Raw genomic sequence first — 17,865 nt, forward strand, 5'->3', positions numbered from 1 at the left:
ACCGGGAATTGTTTGGTTGCTAGCAGTTCGTGTACTTGGGCGGCATCCGCCGCTACAACATTGGCGACGAGGATGGGATCATTTCGGGGGGCGTGACTTTCGCCGCCTGCTTTCCGGCGCCATGAGCATTTCTGGACTCGCGCCGCCACCGCCGTTCCTGCCTGTGCCTGGTCAACCTGCTGTTGCGTGGCCGCAATGGTTCCGCATCTTCGAGAACTACCTGCTTGCTTCGGGGGCCTCTGACTGCACGCCGGATCGTCGCAAAGCACTACTTCTTCACAGCCTCGGCGTAGAAGGTCAGCGCATATTTTATACATTACCACTTCCATCATTGGACAACGTCAAGCTCGGTGAGCAAACTGCTACTGAGAAAACATCAGAAGATAGCAAGGGCATAGGCGACACAAGGCCTGAAGTATCGTCGTACGATATCGCAGTCGCCACTCTGCACGCTCATTCTTTGGCAACAAGCAATGTTGTTGCCGAACGGCATCGTTTCAGTAGGCGAGTTCAGCAGGCTGGTGAATCAGTGAATGAGTACATCACTGCATTGCAGGAGCTTTCTGCTACATGCTCTTTTCCTGTCGAAGAAGATTCGCTGCGTGACCAGTTCGTTGCTGGTATTTCGTCTCGGAGCTTGCGCGAGCGTCTTCTGCTTGAAGGATCATCTCTGTCGTTCGCTAGAGCAGCACAACTGGCAAGGCAGTTTGAGCAGGCGTACAATGATCTGCAAGAATTTCCTTCTGTAGATGTTGGACGCATAAATACTTGTGGAAATACGCCTACGCGTACACCAGAATCCAACGAGAGCTCGAAGCGGTCGCACAACCGCCAGTCTCATTGTTACCGCTGCGGTTCATCCCAGCACAATGCAGCATCAGTTTACTGTCCATCGAAAAGCAAGCGTTGTCACCATTGCGGTGTCATGGGTCATTTCCACTCTGTTTGCCAGAAACGAGGCTCCACTCCGGTGTGTGAGGTAGACAGCCAAGACTCGCCGAGCGAGGAAGTTTTGAGCATTCTGGCTGTGACGACGGCTGCTCGCTCCGCTGTTCAAGTCACAGTTTCGATTGGCCGTGCGGACATAACTTTCCTTGTAGATTCTGGGTCGTCAGTTTCCATTGTTGCACACAATCTTTTTAAGCAGTATTTGGAAGGCCAAGTACTTTTGGCCCCGACTGTTCGGTTACTGGACTATTCAAACAGCCAATTCCGGTTTGTGGCTGTTTCTTCGCTGACGTTATGTACAAAGCTAGCACAACAAGCCTTCTTTTCTATGTCGTAGAACAAGGCACCTCACTCTTGGGTATCGATGCCATCAAGGCCCTCGGTCTACAGATTGATGGGTCATCTCTGCAATGCCTTCAAACGACGCTAACTTCTAATTCTCGAAGGGAACAGCGCCCTGACCCGACGAAAGCCGTGCAGGATGTTAACCTCCCAAAGGAATTAGTTGGCGAGTTTGGATCTCTTTTCGATCCAGGCCTTGGCCTCGCAAAAGGTTTTGTGCATCACGTCAAAACGCGATCCACGGTGCAGCCAGTGCAATCCAAACTTCGGCGCCTTCCGCTCTCGCTACGACCGTTGGTCTCGGAAGAGCTCCATCGGTTGGAAAATCTGGACGTGATAGAGAGGGTGGAGGCATCTGAATGGGTGTCACCCATTGTGGTCGTTAAGAAGAAAGAGGGAGGTATTCGCCTCTGTGTAGATCTGCGACAAGCAAACAAAGCTTTCGTAATAGACAGCTTTCCCCTTCCTCATACAGAAGAGCTATTGCATAGTTTAGTGGGTGCTACAAATTTTTCTAAGCTAGACCTCGCATCAGCTTACCACCAGGTCATGCTTCACCCTGCGAGTCGCGATTTGACCGCATTTATAACTCACAAAGGCCTCTTTCGTTTTAAACGAGTGTTCTTCTGACTGGCTTCCACGCCTTCTGCATTTCAGAATATGATGTCCAAAGTCCTGCAAGGATGTAAGGGCATGCTCTTCTATATAGATGACATTATAGTCTTCGGGCGGGGCCAGCAGGAGCACATAGATAACCTTGCAGCAGTACTTCAACGCATTAAAGAGGCAGGACTCAAACTGAACAGCAAATGTATCTTCTATACGCAGGAACTTTAATTTTTGGGTCACAGGATCACAGCAAGTGGTATTGTTCCGCTGGAGGAAAAGGTTGCTTCCATCAAGGATACACCGGCACCCACCAATACAGCCAGCCTTCGATCGTTCCTGGGACTGGTCGAATACTACTCTAGGTTCGTTCCCAACTTTGCCGATATGGTTGAACCGATGTGCCTTCTGCTTCAAAAGGGGCAACCATTTGTTTGGTCTGGCGAGGTAGACTCCAGTTTTCGAAAGATCTAAGACGCACTTGCGTCCAACATAGTCCTGCGGATGTTCGATGCATCTCTTCCAGTTGTTGTTTCCACTGACGCTTCGGACTGTGGGCTTGGAGCGGTTCTCCAACAGGTGGAGGGAGAGAAACTACACACTGTCGCCTTTGCTTCTCGAGCGCTTTCATCTGCAGAGAGGAGATATTCAGTAGGAAAACGCGAAGCGCTTGCGTGTGTTTGGGCGTGCGAGAAGTGGCATGTTTACTTGTGGGGACGCCATTTCACGTTGCTTACTGACCATCAAGCCTTGGTCGCATTGGTGTCTACTCAAGGGCCAGGAAGGCGTCCTTTGCGGATAGCACGGTGGGCGGAGCGCCTACTGCAGTACAACTATAAAGTAAAGTACCAAAAGGGTTCGCAAAATCAAGTAGCAGATGCGCTTTCTCGTCTCCCTGCGTCACCTCCTCAGGAAGAAGAGACTTTACCAGATGAAACTGTATCAGTTGCCCTTATATCTTCTTGCATTACCAGGGAAGAGTTTGAACAGGCCCAGTCGGAAGACAGCACACTGCAACAAACCAAGGCCTACATTGAATCGTCCTGGCCTGCGCAAAAATCTCTGCCGGGTGAGCTTCAACCTTTCCTCAAACTTCGCGATGAACTGTCAGTGGTGGACAATTTGATTTTGCATGGCGAACGCCTTGTGGTTCCCGCATCACTTACAGCACGAATAATTACCGCTGCTCATGAGGCTCACCCTGGAATTGTACGAACGAAAGCACGTCTGCGAGAAAAATTTTGGTGGCCAGCCATGGACAGGCAAGTCCAAGTCGAGCTAGCTATTCAAACGTGTAGTATATGCCAGGCAGCGGACAAGAGCACGAAGGTTATGGCTGCACCATTGAACCCGGTCCCCTTACCAAAGGAACCATGGCAAAGCTTGGCATGGACATTGTTGGCTCATTTGAGAGAGCACCACACGATTGTCGATATGCGATCACGCTGGTTGACTACTTTTCTAAGTGGCCCGAAGTATACTTTTGCAACCAAGCCACAACACGCACAGTAACAGGCTTCTTGGTGTCAGTGTTCGCACGTGAAGGTTACCCAGAGGAAATTGTTTGCGATAACGGGCCACAGTTTGCATCTCGAGAGTTCCAAGCTTTTCTGCAGGATCGCGGCATCCGCTTGCGGCATTCGTCCGTATACTACCCGCAAGCAAACGGACAGGTAGAACGGTTCAACAGAGTTTTTAAAAGCTTTGTTCAAGTGGCTTCACTCGAGCAGCGTCCTTTAGGCCAAACGGTAACAGAATACTTGGGCATTTACCATTGTACGCCGCATGCCACAACTGCAGTTGCTCCAGCACTTCTCCTGCATGGACGTTTACCAAGGACTCGGCTCGATGACGTTGGGTATCCGTCTGCAATATTTGCAACTGACCCTACTTCAGAGCTCCACCGCCTACGCGAGTGGGTGAAGCAAAAGCAGCAATCCAGTAAACTATACACAGACGCTCGCAGGGCCGCTAGGGAAACCAAAGGGAATGTTGGTGACCTTGTACGAGTTAGCAGACAAACAACTGCTATTAAAGGTGACCTGGCTTTTAGCCGCCTAAAAAAAGTGATAAGAAAGCAGGGGCAATCATCTTTCCAACTTGATGATGGAAAAACGTGGAACACTTCAAAGTTGTCAAGGATGCCACGAGCTTCTGCATCTATCTGTGGGTGGGGGGAAAGGAGTGATACAAATGACAGCGCTAGGGAAAGCAGCTCACCGCCTACCTTGGAGAGATCCGTTTCAGAAGCGCCAACCGGAACTTCAGCTGTGGCTGCTGCGAAGCAGCCGCCTATGCCACCAGTGACCGGCTATGAGCCGGAAGAGACTTCGCCTGCCGCCAGTGGTTTCTCAGAAGCATCGGGACCTCAGCGTAGGGTACAGCCATCAAGGAATAGATGACCTCCAGACAGCTATGGACACTAAGTACAGAAAGACACGTTTTGCAGTGAACATGACCCTCAGTGACGTGAAGCTGTCACAATCTGCACGAGTGTTGAGTTTGCTGACGTTGTGAAATATGGACATAAATGGAGTTGTATCTTGTTTTCCTCTTCTTGTTTTATATTTTTGTATTAAGTGCATAAGACAAGCACATTGTTGTTACTGTAAATATAATTCTGTAAAAGAGCACTAACGTACTACCACTACTAAATCACTAACCCATGTAGCTGTCTTTTTTTTATAAGAAAGGGAATATGTTGTATATGTGGTTTCGGTTCCGGTTTGGGGATCACCTGCCGCCAGAGGCACCAGTGTCGCTATGTGTATATATATGACTGTATGTGGCAATAAACCGGGAATTGTTTGGTTGCTAGCAGTTTGTGTACTTGGGCGGCATCCGCCGCTACGACAGGTAGCACCAATTTCAAACGCATCTTGTAAGTGCTAAGAGGTGGCAGCACCTCCCGATGAGCACGCATCGTCATTATGGCGCGAAATTTCAAACGGAGGGTCGGGACCGTACTCGTACGGCTAAGACTTTGCAGGACAGAAAAGCGCAGCCGTACATGTATGGCAAAAACCTTCAAAGGGTTAAGTATTCATTTTTTCCTAACATGATTAACAATTGGAATGAGCTTTCTAATGAAGTGATGGCAGCTTCTAGTTTGGAAATGCTATTGAGAGCCGTATCCTTTGAATGTTCTGTTATTCATCTCTGCACATACGCTACTGTTTTTTGTTGGTTACTTTGTTACTTACTTTGTTAGTTTGTCTTCTGCTTTTGCAAATTTCAGTGATTAAACAGTGTTGTATTTACTGGTGTATTCTCTTAATGCAGCTGAAAATGTTTCCAATGTGACCACCTGTATTTTAACCCCCCTACGATAATGCCGCACAGGCAATGCAGGTATACTGAACAAATAAATTAATAAAAGGCGCAAGCACAATAAACCAGAAAAGCAGCGACACAACTCGCACTTTTGCCATCTTGCATGACGAGAGCACAAGAGACTCTGATTGGCTGTTTGAGCAAGCGCTGCGGGCAGGCCAGGATAATTTTTTGCAGTGGGGGTGTCGACAGCTCGCCCGAGCAGCTCGAGGCAGCGCGGTCACGGTAGGGAGAGCGGTTGCACGGAGCTTCGCCGCCGGGTTTTTTCGCACTGCAAGGAAAAGCCAACTTCAGGGGGCACTTTTCTGCCGCTTGACGTTAAATGTATCGGGAGTCGCTGCTAGTTTTGTTCGATGTAAGCGTAATTTTTGCTGTATATACTCATTGTAGCTATACCGTGCCCAGAAATTGTTCAATATATAGAATAATTCAATGTAAACGGGTTCGACTGTACCACTTTTGCCTGGTCATTCTTTCTATGCTGAGCCTCGGATTGGAACGGCCTTCCATGCAACATCGCCACAATCACCTGCCGATGCACATTTTTGAACTGTGTAATTACCATATTTAACAGCAAGCAAACTTGTACCTAAATACCTTTTCCTTGTGAATTTAATTTCTTTTATTTGCTACCTACCCCTTAGGTAATACCCCCAATCCTGGGTGTCTTTGAGGTAACAAAGTGAAGTGAAGTGAAGGACTGCCAACCAATTTTTATGATATCTCCATTTTTTTAACGCAATGGAAAGCTTACCGGTTAGAGAGTCGAATCATGCAGTGTTACCACAAATAACAACTGGAACATTCTTTATCAGATTATTTTTGTTCTCTGCAGTGAGTATATAGTCATTTACTGGAAGCATGTTGGATACTACGATAGGGGAGGACGATAGCCATTATACATCGTCATTGGTAAGAGGCAGATGATAAGTGCAGTCATAGCTGTGAGAAAGCATTATTTGGTTGATCGAGCAGATGTTCCTGCAATTATTGTTTTCCCATGTGTTAAATTGTTTCTGCAATAACAGCTACATGCTATAAAGTTTGCAATAAGTGACCGAAGTTCCATGAGTCAGACGATGCACAAGCATACCAGGAGAAAATGTGTACAGAGCAGTTGGCAAAGCACCAAAACTTTGTATCGTTTAAGTGGGGACCAGTTTAAATGGCCAGAAAACTGATCTTTTCAAAATCACATTTTCATTTCTATAACATCCTTTCTATCTGATTCCAAAATATCTTCACTGAAAACTGCATAGGAGTGCTCTAAAAAATGTGTTACATCACCCAAGGTAGTGAATTTTTTTTGTGGAAATTACAAAAAAGAGCAGCCTTTTTCAAGCCACACTATCTCTGGAATGCCACCATCTTAGTCTTGTTGGAAAGCGCATAAGTGTATTTCTCCAGCTTCAAATTTGTTGCTTAAGCTATTTTGCTGGGAGTGATGTGTTGACATGGCTCATAGCGTCCGAGATTTGCATGTTGCGTCGCATGAGACCGTAAATCTTGGATGCTCAATGTTTCATGTATTTAGATAAGAGTCCCTGAGCTGAAGCGTATACACATGGATGCATTCGGCCATTCGCTGCACTGGGGGCAGCAGGCAGTAACTCTTTGTCATGCATTGTGCAGGCCATTCTCCTTGAGTGACTTTGATGACTATGAGAAGCACTTCACGGTGATGAACTACACTGAGTCTGGACCACAGCAGGTAAGGACAGTGTTGATAATAAAAACGTTTACTGCCCATCATGTACCTGCAACTGACTATAAGCATTGAATGGGGCAGATTTCTTTTCTGAGGATTCCGGAGATTTTTTTCTAGACACCTTACTATTCTAAGTGAAAAAGAATGTAAAAAAAAAAAGAAATGCATGCTTGTACAGTCGAATCCGACTATACTGAACCCGTTTACATCGAGTTATACTATATATCGAACAATTTCGAGACACGGTATAGTTACAATGAGTATACATAGCAAAAATTATGCTTACATCGAACAAAAATTGCAGTGACTCCTGATATATCGAACGTCAGGCAGCGGGAAATTTCCCCCAGAAGTTGGCTTTCCCTTGCGGTGGCAGGGAAACCCAGTGGCGCGCCTCCATCTGTGACCGCTCTCCCTACTGTGACCGCGCTGCCTCGAGCGAGCCGTCGACACCTTCCTGCAGAAAATGATCCTGACCCGCCCGCAGCGCTTGCTCAGACAGCCAATCGTAGGCTCTTGTGCCCTCGTCGTACAAGATAGTGAAAGTACGAGTTGTCTCGCTGCTTTTCTGGTTCATTGTGCGTGCGCCTTGTAGGCCTTCTGCCGCAGTATTGCTGTGAAGAAGCGGCAGAATTTGCCTTTCGTCGTGAAGCTCGAAATCATAAATCGGGTCAAACGCGGTGAGAAGTCTGATGTCCCCGCAGCGAGCAAGATTCGGAGGAGCACTCTCAGCATGATCTTGAACAACAAGGGGGATATTAGGGCTAAAGCAGCCAAACTCGCGACCCGGTGTCTATGGCACCCGACGCGTACGCATGGCCGCGTACAAGTTGCTCATACGAAATTGCTTCAGCCATGCCGGCTTCCACGTGCTCGGTGATGACTAAATTCTGATGAATACGATGAAGCCGTTGCCGGTGTTGCCGAAGGTTGAAGCGTGCTGTCCGAATTTCCGGAAGCTCTTGATGAATCAACGGTGGACGAGTTTGTGCATATTGTCACGTGGTGGTGACGTTGAATAACACAGTAGCGATACTGTGAACAAGAAAACTAACTTTTATTGGGCGAACCTGTGCCCACAAAACAGGCTACACTTATAGCACAGCGATAGCGGCGAACACGCTCGGCGATCGTCGAAAATCTGATCAGCAGGTCAAGCGCGTCGGCTTTTATAGAGCAGTCGTCGAATGTTCCAGACTAATTGTTCGGACCCGCGTGCCTTCCACAAAGTTCTACACCATTCGCGTCACGCGATGAGATCAGATAATACAAGGTTCGGCGACAACAGACAGCGGATAGAAGCATCGATACCTTTCCAGAAACTTCGGATACATACCGGCGCGTCCCACGCTGTGCGATTACATTTGTTAGGCTGCGAAACGTGGTTGCCCGATAAAGATAAGTAACACAGTATAGGTGCCGCGACCACGATGGTGCCGCGACCACGGGAGAGCTTGAAAACGAAAACTACATTGCCGACATCGTAAGTGAAAATGGGCACAATGAAGAAAGCAACGACGATCCTTTGCCCACATCCTCCGAAGTGATTGATGCACTCGCACTAGTCCAGTGCTTCTGCGCGAATGTGGAAGGCTGCGGCCTCAGCTGCTCCGACTCCTTAGACAATTTGGAGAAGTGTGTGTATTGCAGGCAGCGAAATTGCCCAAGCAGAAAGAAATGCAGGACTATTTCATGCGAAACTAAGCTAGTTTCATCAATAAATTGATTTTATAAATGGTATGTGTTTTTATGACATCCAATTATTTAGCAGGCTTATATCAAATTATGCTCAATGTCAAATTGATAGGTGTTTTTCTTGCGAGTTTGATATAGGCGGGTTCGACTGTATAAGCTCTTTCTTTCCTCTCAAAGATATACTCTGTCACCATGTTAGTGGATGCTGTATAAAGTCATTACTTACTTGTCACAAATATTGTTGATAAAACGAGATAACCTTTTTTGATGGGATGTCAGTTTAAGCAGTTTGTCAAGAGCATCAACACGAGGTCTAGTGGTGGCATATACACTAAAATCTTAGTGATGTGATTACGCCTTATGCGAATTTCAGGATGATTCTAGTTTTTCAAAAGGCTTGGCCTATGTTCATTAGCTTACAAGCTCAATTTTGAATGTTGTGAGCCATTGTGCAATCCCCAGCTAAGCCTATGAGGAGGCACCAGTGCATCGGTAGCACCAAACACTGGCTATTGTCAGGCTGGCAGAATGGCCACGCCGATTAGCCGGTTGCATTCCTCTTGGCAGTTTGACCTATAACGTCACTCCGCCGTTCATACCTGCGCCTCCACTCATTCCCCCCCACCTACCCCTGTAAAGAAAAGGACGTTTTGATTTGTGCAGTATTATGCTACTTGTTAGCCATTTTCAAACACCTTGTAACTTTAGCAGGAGCCTGCAAATCATGCAACTATCAGTTCAGCTACACTGGTGCCATTCGCTTTCATGGGTAGCCTTCTCTCTATATTACAGTGCAGTCCACTTATAACGATACCACATGTAAGGATATATTCGTTATGTCTATGAGTTGACTTTAGAGTATGAACTTGTGCATTAGGGCTATGAGAAAAAATATGTATATATAATGATGTGATATTCACCGCATTTCGGATATAGCGATCGAAATTCTGCCTTCTGGGTTTCATTTTTCATGCAAAATAATCCTGAAATTTGCATTGCTAAGTTCTGCTGCTAAGTTCGAGACGGGGTGAAAAGTTTGTCTACTCGAGTTCGTATTTGCCGCCGTTACTGTGCCGATTACTGTAGGTACGTTACTGTGCCTACGAGCCGATTATGAAAGCCTCGGAGAGCATTGCAAGTTGGTGCGGCATGCTACAAGATAGTGCCAGCTGATTCACGTCTGCATCTCTGGCAAGCGTCCAGAGAAGTAGGGGAAAAATATGCGAGAGGCGAACCACGCCTGCACTCCCTTAAAAAAAAAAATACTATTTCCCTCTGTTTATCAGCGAGCGCGGAAATGTGCTGCGGAAGCAATGGTAGGTGCACTGACAAAGCGCAGTGCTGTGTAGCTTGAGACAAAGCTCCAAATTTCGCCAGACCCGAAGTGCGAGCTTGCGCAGTCGATCATATCAGCAATTCTGAAAACTGGGAGTGCCACGACCATGATGGCCATGCCGGCCAAAGGAAAAGGTGGGCTTTGTGCGCCAGGACGAAACTCACCATCTGTAAAACCAACACGATGGAAGCCATTAATGTCAGCACATTACCGAACTCTGAGAGTATGTTGCTACTGGCGATAAAATAGGTGGTGCTTCAATGGAGTAGTTCCTCTATGCAGGTAGAGCTGCCTCGTTCTGCAAAGAAACTCCAAAAGGGTGATCGTTGTCGTGACACAGGGCGGCGCTGTGTGATGGAGGCGACGAGAGCAGTGGCAGTGACCATGAAATTGACGAAGGCCTCTATTTGATACCGACTCCGATGTTTACCCAAAGTGCACTGTCTTCGATCGAGTCACCCATTGATTTCATGCACGCTAAATTATAGTCGCCAGTGTTCACACAGCACTTGGGTGCCATGCATACTGCACTTCTGAACCTGAAACTTTCGTCAAAGCAAGTGCAGATTTTTTACTTTCAATGCGCCTAACTCTTGACACGTTGTTTAGCAGTATAAATGAACGTTTTATTTTTCACTGCCCACTTTCTACAATGTAGATTTTTTATCGCAAGCGGCAAATTTGGTTTCAGAGCTGGAAAGCTAGGTTTGGGGCAGCTTTTTTTTTACAACAATCCAGATACAGCAATGATTGATTTTAACGATTGAATTTTTCGTTCTTGATATCATTATAAGTGGACTGCACTGTACATGCCTTTCGTCGTCTTTGGTGCCCGCTGACAATTCAAAACTATGCTGCCTTTGCAACCGTCGGATCACACCGTTGTGGGGATGCGCGACTCTCGCGCGTCCCCTGATGTTTTTCCTGCATAGCGCGTCTCCTGTAATCCGGCTTCGCCGCGTGGCATGTGTGATGCCCGCGGCAGTGGATGTGGTTGGGGCGCAGTGCGAGAGATGGCGCGAGTGTTGCACTGCTAACGCCGCCTCACGGCAGGGTTACTTGGGGGCGCAGGGGAGAACAGGCTGTCTTTTTCCCGGCGGGTCGGCGAACAGCGTGGACGTCCCGCACGCGCGCGCCGACCCATGCTTCTGTGAGACCGTCTCGCGTGGCCGCCTTGGAATGCGCCACCGTTCGCGTGACAGTATGCGCGAACGACCAGGCGTTGGGATCCAGCATGGGGCGAACATATTCGCTCGCTATCCAGTCGTGGCGAGTTGGACTTCTAGATTTGTCGCGCGCCCCATCGGCATGTTTTGTGGATAGCAACTCGGCTAGCAGGCATCGATCTATGAAAGGTGCAATAAATGCCCTTGTGATTGTTTGCACTACTGTGTTGTCGTTCCTTTGTCCCAAGAGTACGGTGTGAGAACCCCACACCATATGAAGGAGCTTTTCCATATCAATGAAATGTAAAAATTCCCTTATTTAGCGCAAATCGTTTTTTTTACCACCAGCTAAGGCACAGCAATGTAAGAAACTTGAGATAACCAGGCAGATCTTGAAATATCTGCCTCAAAACACGCCAAGTGCGCAGGTGACTGCTGCTGCCAAAATGCGCGGGGAACAAGCACGTCAAATCATTCAAATCAATAGGACCACTCTGTGCATGCCACAGGACTGCAGTAATGAATCACAACGATATTTCTCTACTCTTGTGCTCGCTTTCTTGCTTTTATTTCTGCATGGAGAAATACTGCGCTGTGGCTATGTAAATCCCTGTTCTCTCATGTTTACGCCGATACCAAGATGACGACAATGCGGCAACGGAAGGCCATACTCACGCTATTGGGATCATGATTGTACCTCTCGAAACCTGATTTTCTTCCCCATTTCAAAGACAACACACTAAAAATTGCACATTTCTTAAATTATGCTGTATATTTCTTCCGAATATTTTGCCATGAAATAAACAACGGTCTGAAAATTGCGGGAAAAAATTTAATTAAGAAATCTGAAAGTGTGTCCGAACTGACTATTTCATTGCTCTGTCTCCTGTTCCCAATTTTCCAATTTTAATGTGATAGCGCTAAGGGACCCCATGTCACAGAACATCAGGCATCGGCCTCCGATGTCCAGCGTCAGACATCGTTTCGGCAAAAAGATTTTCGAACCAGCCATACCCAGGCCCTCCATAGGGCGCAAGGAAACTACTGAACTAAATGAATTTTTCAAGCTAAAATATGTGGAAAAATCGTAAACTATGACTTGCACACAACCTACAGACATGATAGCATCGAATTGTAATTTGTCTATACAAAAAAACATAATTCTGTTACATGAAAACTCAAAGAAACTCCTTTTCCGGCGTTTCATCATTGATAGACCAGCCATGGCATCCACCATTTGCATGCGCCTGTGCGTTAGTATCTCGGGGGCCATGGAGCAGCACAGCCGGTTGCTTGGAATACCTCCAGATGGTGATTGCCCCCGCCACATCGCGGCCCATGCAAGAGGCTGCGTTTCTACCAGCCTTTGTGCATAGCCGTTTGCGGTCAGCATTTCCCGGTAAATATTATGGTTACCTATGCTCCAGTTGCCGGGAAGCGTGAAAAGCAAGTAGTCAGGGATCTTTGAATGCTCTCACGTTACACTCTTAAAGGTGTAATTTTAATGTTTTAATATTTTTAAAACATTTTGGGTGATATGAATTTTTGCGTCATCTCGAGAGATTCGTATCATCGAGATTCTAAGTGGGCGTTTGACCTAATGAGCATTTTCAGATACGTTTGGGACATTAATTTTGTCTAATTGAGAGTTTCTTCAGAAGAGCAACTCAGATTTTGCGATATTTTTTTTTCTTCAAAGCCTTAGCACCTTTCCTGGCTTTAGTCATCATAGGCATGAAAAGGTTTTCAGAAATTACAGTGTACTGTCAACACATATATCCTTTCCTCTTCTAAATATAGCCTAGCAGGGTCATGCAAAATTATTCTGTAAGCTTCTTGTCTGTCGTGCTTCTGACGTCTCCTCTCATTGCTTCATTGGCAACTACCGATTCCTGCCCACTCCTACTTCTATCTCATAATCTCGACTCGGCTATCAGCTAGACTTGTTAGTTTTCAGATCTGTATACCTTGCCTTTTCTTAAAGGGGCCATGACATAGTCGTGCAACTATTCTCACTTTATTGTTACAACGGAGAACAGAAGGGCACATAAAAAAACTGAGCCATCTTGCCAAGATTGCCTTCCCTATGCCAGTACGAGTCGCGTGGGGCAGGAGGCATCACTTGTCGCTGTGAGACAACTCCTTCTCATTATTGACCAAAGCATTTAATCCTCAGTGCCATCCATGGCATTCAGAATTCCACACTTTTTAATGACCTTGCTGACCATGGCAGACAGGATCGTGCACCCTGCATCTTGCACCCATCCAGCGTAGTCCTGCATTGAGGCACACTTCATCCTATTGCTGGGCGTGAATTCGTGGCAGCCATTGACCATCCATTTGGTGTAGAGTGCCTGAAGCCATCTTTTACCGGCTTGTGCAAACAAACATTGAGCGGCTGGAGCTGCAATGTTGTGCTGCTGGGTATCACAACAAGGTCCGTGTTGCATGCAGCGAGCATGTCCTTGATGTGCTTGTCAAGATGGCACCCTAACGCATTGAGTGCAAGCATCGCACGCAGGCCCAAGCTGCCACCGAGTCTCCTCTGCCAGACATGGTCTATCCAGTCTCCAACCAAATTGGTGGTTATCCAAACTTTTTCATTTGCATGCACAATAACGCCACTTAAAAACACGATCCCTATCAGGGGCAGCTTGTACCCATCCACGGTGCACCAAAGCCTTGCGGTGACTCTTGTTTTTTCGTAGTTGCTTTGCCCCCTTCTTTTCGGTGGTTGTGGCGGCAGGCATGTCAAAGTACAGTGCCGTCGGATTGGCATTTTCAATATCTTCGAAGTGGTAGCTGTTTCTGTGGCGCAAGCTCAAAACATACCGCTGGAAACTGTGCAATTCCTCATCATATTCTTCTTGCAATTTCTGGCATGTTCTTGTACACCTTCAAAGAGAAAGCCTTCTTTTTTTTCATGGGATTTGATAGCCAGCACCTGCTTGCTTTAAAGTCGCTCCACATTAGCCCTTTTTGTGGCGTTAACTGCATCACCCGCACTTTGAGCAAATCAGTCATCACGGGCTGCCGTGCCATTCACTGCTCTTGTACATATTCTGCAAGCAGCTCTTCTATTTCGCCGAGCCAGTCCTGCTTTCTGTGTTGCTTTGCTGGTGAAAATCCTCTCCTTCTGTTTGCGTCAGTCTCACTCGCAAGCTTCGGGAACTTTGTATACCCATGATGCAGTGTGATGTCCATCCCCCTATGCACACATGATCACATTTAAATGCAGCATCATGATGAACTCGGCGTGTCTTCACAGTCGGCACTTTTGTGCTGATAGAGCAAATGCAAAACACGGAAAGACAGACGATAGAATAATCTAAGCACATGTACTACAGCATATAGGAGAAGCTACGGCAGCTAGGCTCAAAGAAAGTAATAGGCGGCCATATTGGAATGCCTATGGCGACATGGTAATGCAGATTTTGGGTCATGCTTGATTCTAACGTGCACACAATTCTTGGAGCTGCTCTATCGGAAAAATTGTGCGCATTAGATTCGAGTAAATACGGTAATTCAAGCTCAAACGTTTGCTCTCATGGCCGCTTTAACATTATACTAATATTATTATTGATATTATGAAGTTGGTAAAATCGGCAATTTGCTTTGTTATATCGAAATTTCGTTCTATTGAAATTCAACCTTTTATGCAAATAAGTACAGTCGCCGATCTATATTTTTTTACATGGAAAGGCGCTGCAGAATTTTTTGAATTATCGAGCAGTCGGAAAAAGCATATTTGAATGATAAAACAATTCCTTTTTATTAATGTGGAAGTCGGCGATGAATGATACGATTTCATGCCACATAGTCTACAGCATCTTCTCAGCGGTACGAATTAAGCGAAGCCAGCCATGCTTTCGCGTATACTCCACCCTCGTGGCTCATAACGTCGCCCGCACTGGAACGACACTATCATGAGAAGCGCTGGCAGTGGGGAGTGAATACTTTGTCTGCCCCTCGCTCCCTCAAGTCGCTGAAACTCTAGATTACACAGCCTCCAATACTAAACGTGTGGCAAGACAGCTTACATGACGCCACGCTGTGTCAGTATGCCCACTCTGCACATGTGGCAAATTGCCTCTAAAGCAGAGTGCACTGATGCGTATGTGCTCAGCCACGCCTCCTGTCCACCTCCCCTCGTCTCCTCGCGTTGCTCCCCTCCCCCTCCTTCCCTTTGCTCGCACGGGAAATCAGCACTCGTGAAGTTACCTCTTTCTTGCCTCACCCTCGCACACTTTCACTCGCACTTAAAGCACAAAGTGCACGGGGCGCAATTAGGGTCTTATCGCACTTGGACTTTATACTTAATATAATGAGGCTCAACTTTGGTGGTCGCACTTGTCGCGGCGCACGATTTGAAAGGTGCGCTTGCAAACAACCGCATGTAATTCACTCATTTGACCATCTGCGTCCGTGGAAGTTTCCATTTATTGTCTCTGCATCTCTTTGTGGCGGCAATGAAATTTCATTACACTGAAAAGGCATGTAAATGCACTTCTTTATATTGAGGTTCTAAATACATAGTGCTCAATGGACAAAAAGTTATTAAAAGTTATATCTTCGTTATATCGAGAATTTCGTTATATTGAAGTTAATGATATCGAGGTTTAACTTTTTTTGTTAATTCGAACTTCGAGGGGCTTGGAAATTTATTCAAATAAAACGGAGTTCGTGCTGAGTAGAGCCTCTTTGTATAGAGTGCCCAATAGAGTACCCAAGTGTGAATAGAGTACCCAAGTGTGATACAGCGCACAAAAGCAAAATCGTCTTTGGGCTTGCATAGAAAAAGTGTCATCTTCCTCCATCTGCACAAAACGATGTGCTGGAGGAAGCCTAGGTTCCGCATGAAGTCCAAGTGCGATAAGATAGGGCCTCACGAGCTGTTCTCTGTGGGTGCAAAAGAGAAATGCGTGAGGGTGAGCCGAGAAGGGTGACGGCTTGGTGTATACCATCCTCCTCCTGTGTGCCCAAGGTGGAAGGTGACGTGATCGTGCACACGCGAGGAGAGGAGAAAGAGTGCGAAGGTGAGCGTCCGATGACATGATCAAGCGTGCGGCTAAGAGGAAGGAGTCGTGGGCTATATGTGAGCGCTGGATAATGTGATCAAGCGAGTTAGATCCTGCTCCTTATTATAAGCCAGATGGGAAAGGAGGGCGATGCATGCCTGCTGCTCAGCTTGTTCCGGTTCAGTCTCGGCTTCCTACGCATCATTTCTTGTATGGCAAGTGGCATTACAGTAGCCAGGGACTCCTCGAACTTTCGCCTTTGACTTGTGTTTGTCTAAAACGGCGTCCGTGGGAGCAGTTAAATTCTGTTTGAAATAACCATTGCACCATTTTGGGATTTCAAATTTGCAGTAGTTTTTATTTATTCAAATACATAGGACTTTGCTGGGACCGACAAAAGAGTTTGAATTGGGATTTCACTCTACTTGCTTAGGATGACGCCCCTAGCATCCCAAAAAAATAGAGGCCAACACTTTGCCAGCTGTTGCACCTTGCTGAAAGCGGTGTGCCCATGCTTCATCCATGTTCACAAAATGTTTGAGAAAAGTCACAGGATCTGCCCCAAGGAGAGCCACGTTATCAGCAGCTGTGTTGCGCCTCTGGCTGCAGCAGTCAGCATTTTGAAGACTTACCAATTTGACACCTGGTGCATGTCCACTACAACTGTTGGGATGTGTCCAGCCCATTCCTGGGACATGCCATTTTCTCTATGTTCAGTCTGCCATTTCGATGTAGTGGATCGCTCTGATGTTTTCTCCCATACTTGGCAGTTGCTGGCCTTTTACTGTGAAAGGTGTCTTGGACAGAGCCTTGAATTCTTGAATCTTGAATTCAGCCACACACTTTTTCACAGCGGAATAGAATGGGGCATGAACAGAGGGGCTTCCCCTCTTGTATTGAAAGGGCATACAATTAAACCACCCACTTTTTCATATCGGACTAGAATGGGGCACTGACCCCTAATGTTTCCATGGTGTCCTCATGAATGTTGGGGCCACTCATGCCTTTATTTTTCAGCAGGTATTGGACAACTGTACATTTGCACACTTTATGCATTCTTTAGACAGTTGTCACCTTTTGCACTTCAGTCTTCAATATCTGAAACAAAGAGTAATCTACTAGCAGGAAATTTGGTATGAGGCCTTGCAATGACATCTACCATGAGTTGCAAAACCTACATTTGGATAAGAAGAATATGTTGTGGCCATTTTAGCAAGGAAGAAGTTTGGGCGTGTTGGTGGGATGCATTCAGACTGGGATACATAGCGCAAAAAATTACACAGGGACAAGCAGAACACAGGACGAGCGCTAACTTTCAACAACTGATTTATTGCAGCTGGTGAGTATATATATACTCACTGGGACGCCACTACAATAGAACACACTGAAGGGAAGGGGGAAAAAGACAGTCATGTGACTATTATGCCCAAAAATTCAAGTTCTTTCCTTGATAAAAATATAGACGGCGTGCTAACGCACTCGTCACCTGATCTGGCTATCTCAGCTGCTTCCACAATTTCTCTCGTAATCTTATTCTTGTGGTGATAGACAACAACAGTTCGTTCTAATAGCGGGAAGCATGGAGCCTTCGCGTCACATTTTCTACAATGGGCAGCCAGATGCCCATCTATTGCGATGTTCTCCACTTTGTTACTATGCTCCGCCAGACGCACGTTTAAAGATCTGCCCGTCTGGCCCACGTAGTACTTCCCA

The 17,865-nt window shown here is 46.5% G+C and overlaps 1 protein-coding gene across 4 annotated transcripts in view; it reads left to right on the forward strand.

Moving 5' to 3' along the window:
• The window catches only part of TTLL12 (Tubulin tyrosine ligase-like 12), a 288,546-nt gene that overhangs the window by 217,264 nt on the left and 53,417 nt on the right, over positions 1 to 17,865 (forward strand). For 3 of the 4 annotated variants that reach the window (XR_010564211.1, XM_065431507.2, XM_065431508.2), the window contains one exon: positions 6,862 to 6,940. The exons of the other annotated variant lie outside the window; for it this stretch is intronic. Coding sequence is in view for 2 of the 3 variants with exons in the window: in XM_065431507.2 (XP_065287579.1) it covers positions 6,862 to 6,940 (79 nt within the window). In the remaining variant the exon portion in view is untranslated. The remainder of the gene's footprint in view (positions 1 to 6,861; positions 6,941 to 17,865) is intronic. 4 annotated transcript variants of the gene reach the window in all.

This window comes from Dermacentor albipictus, unplaced genomic scaffold (assembly GCF_038994185.2).
Source record: "Dermacentor albipictus isolate Rhodes 1998 colony unplaced genomic scaffold, USDA_Dalb.pri_finalv2 scaffold_16, whole genome shotgun sequence".
NCBI classification, from domain to species: Eukaryota; Metazoa; Arthropoda; class Arachnida; order Ixodida; family Ixodidae; genus Dermacentor; species Dermacentor albipictus.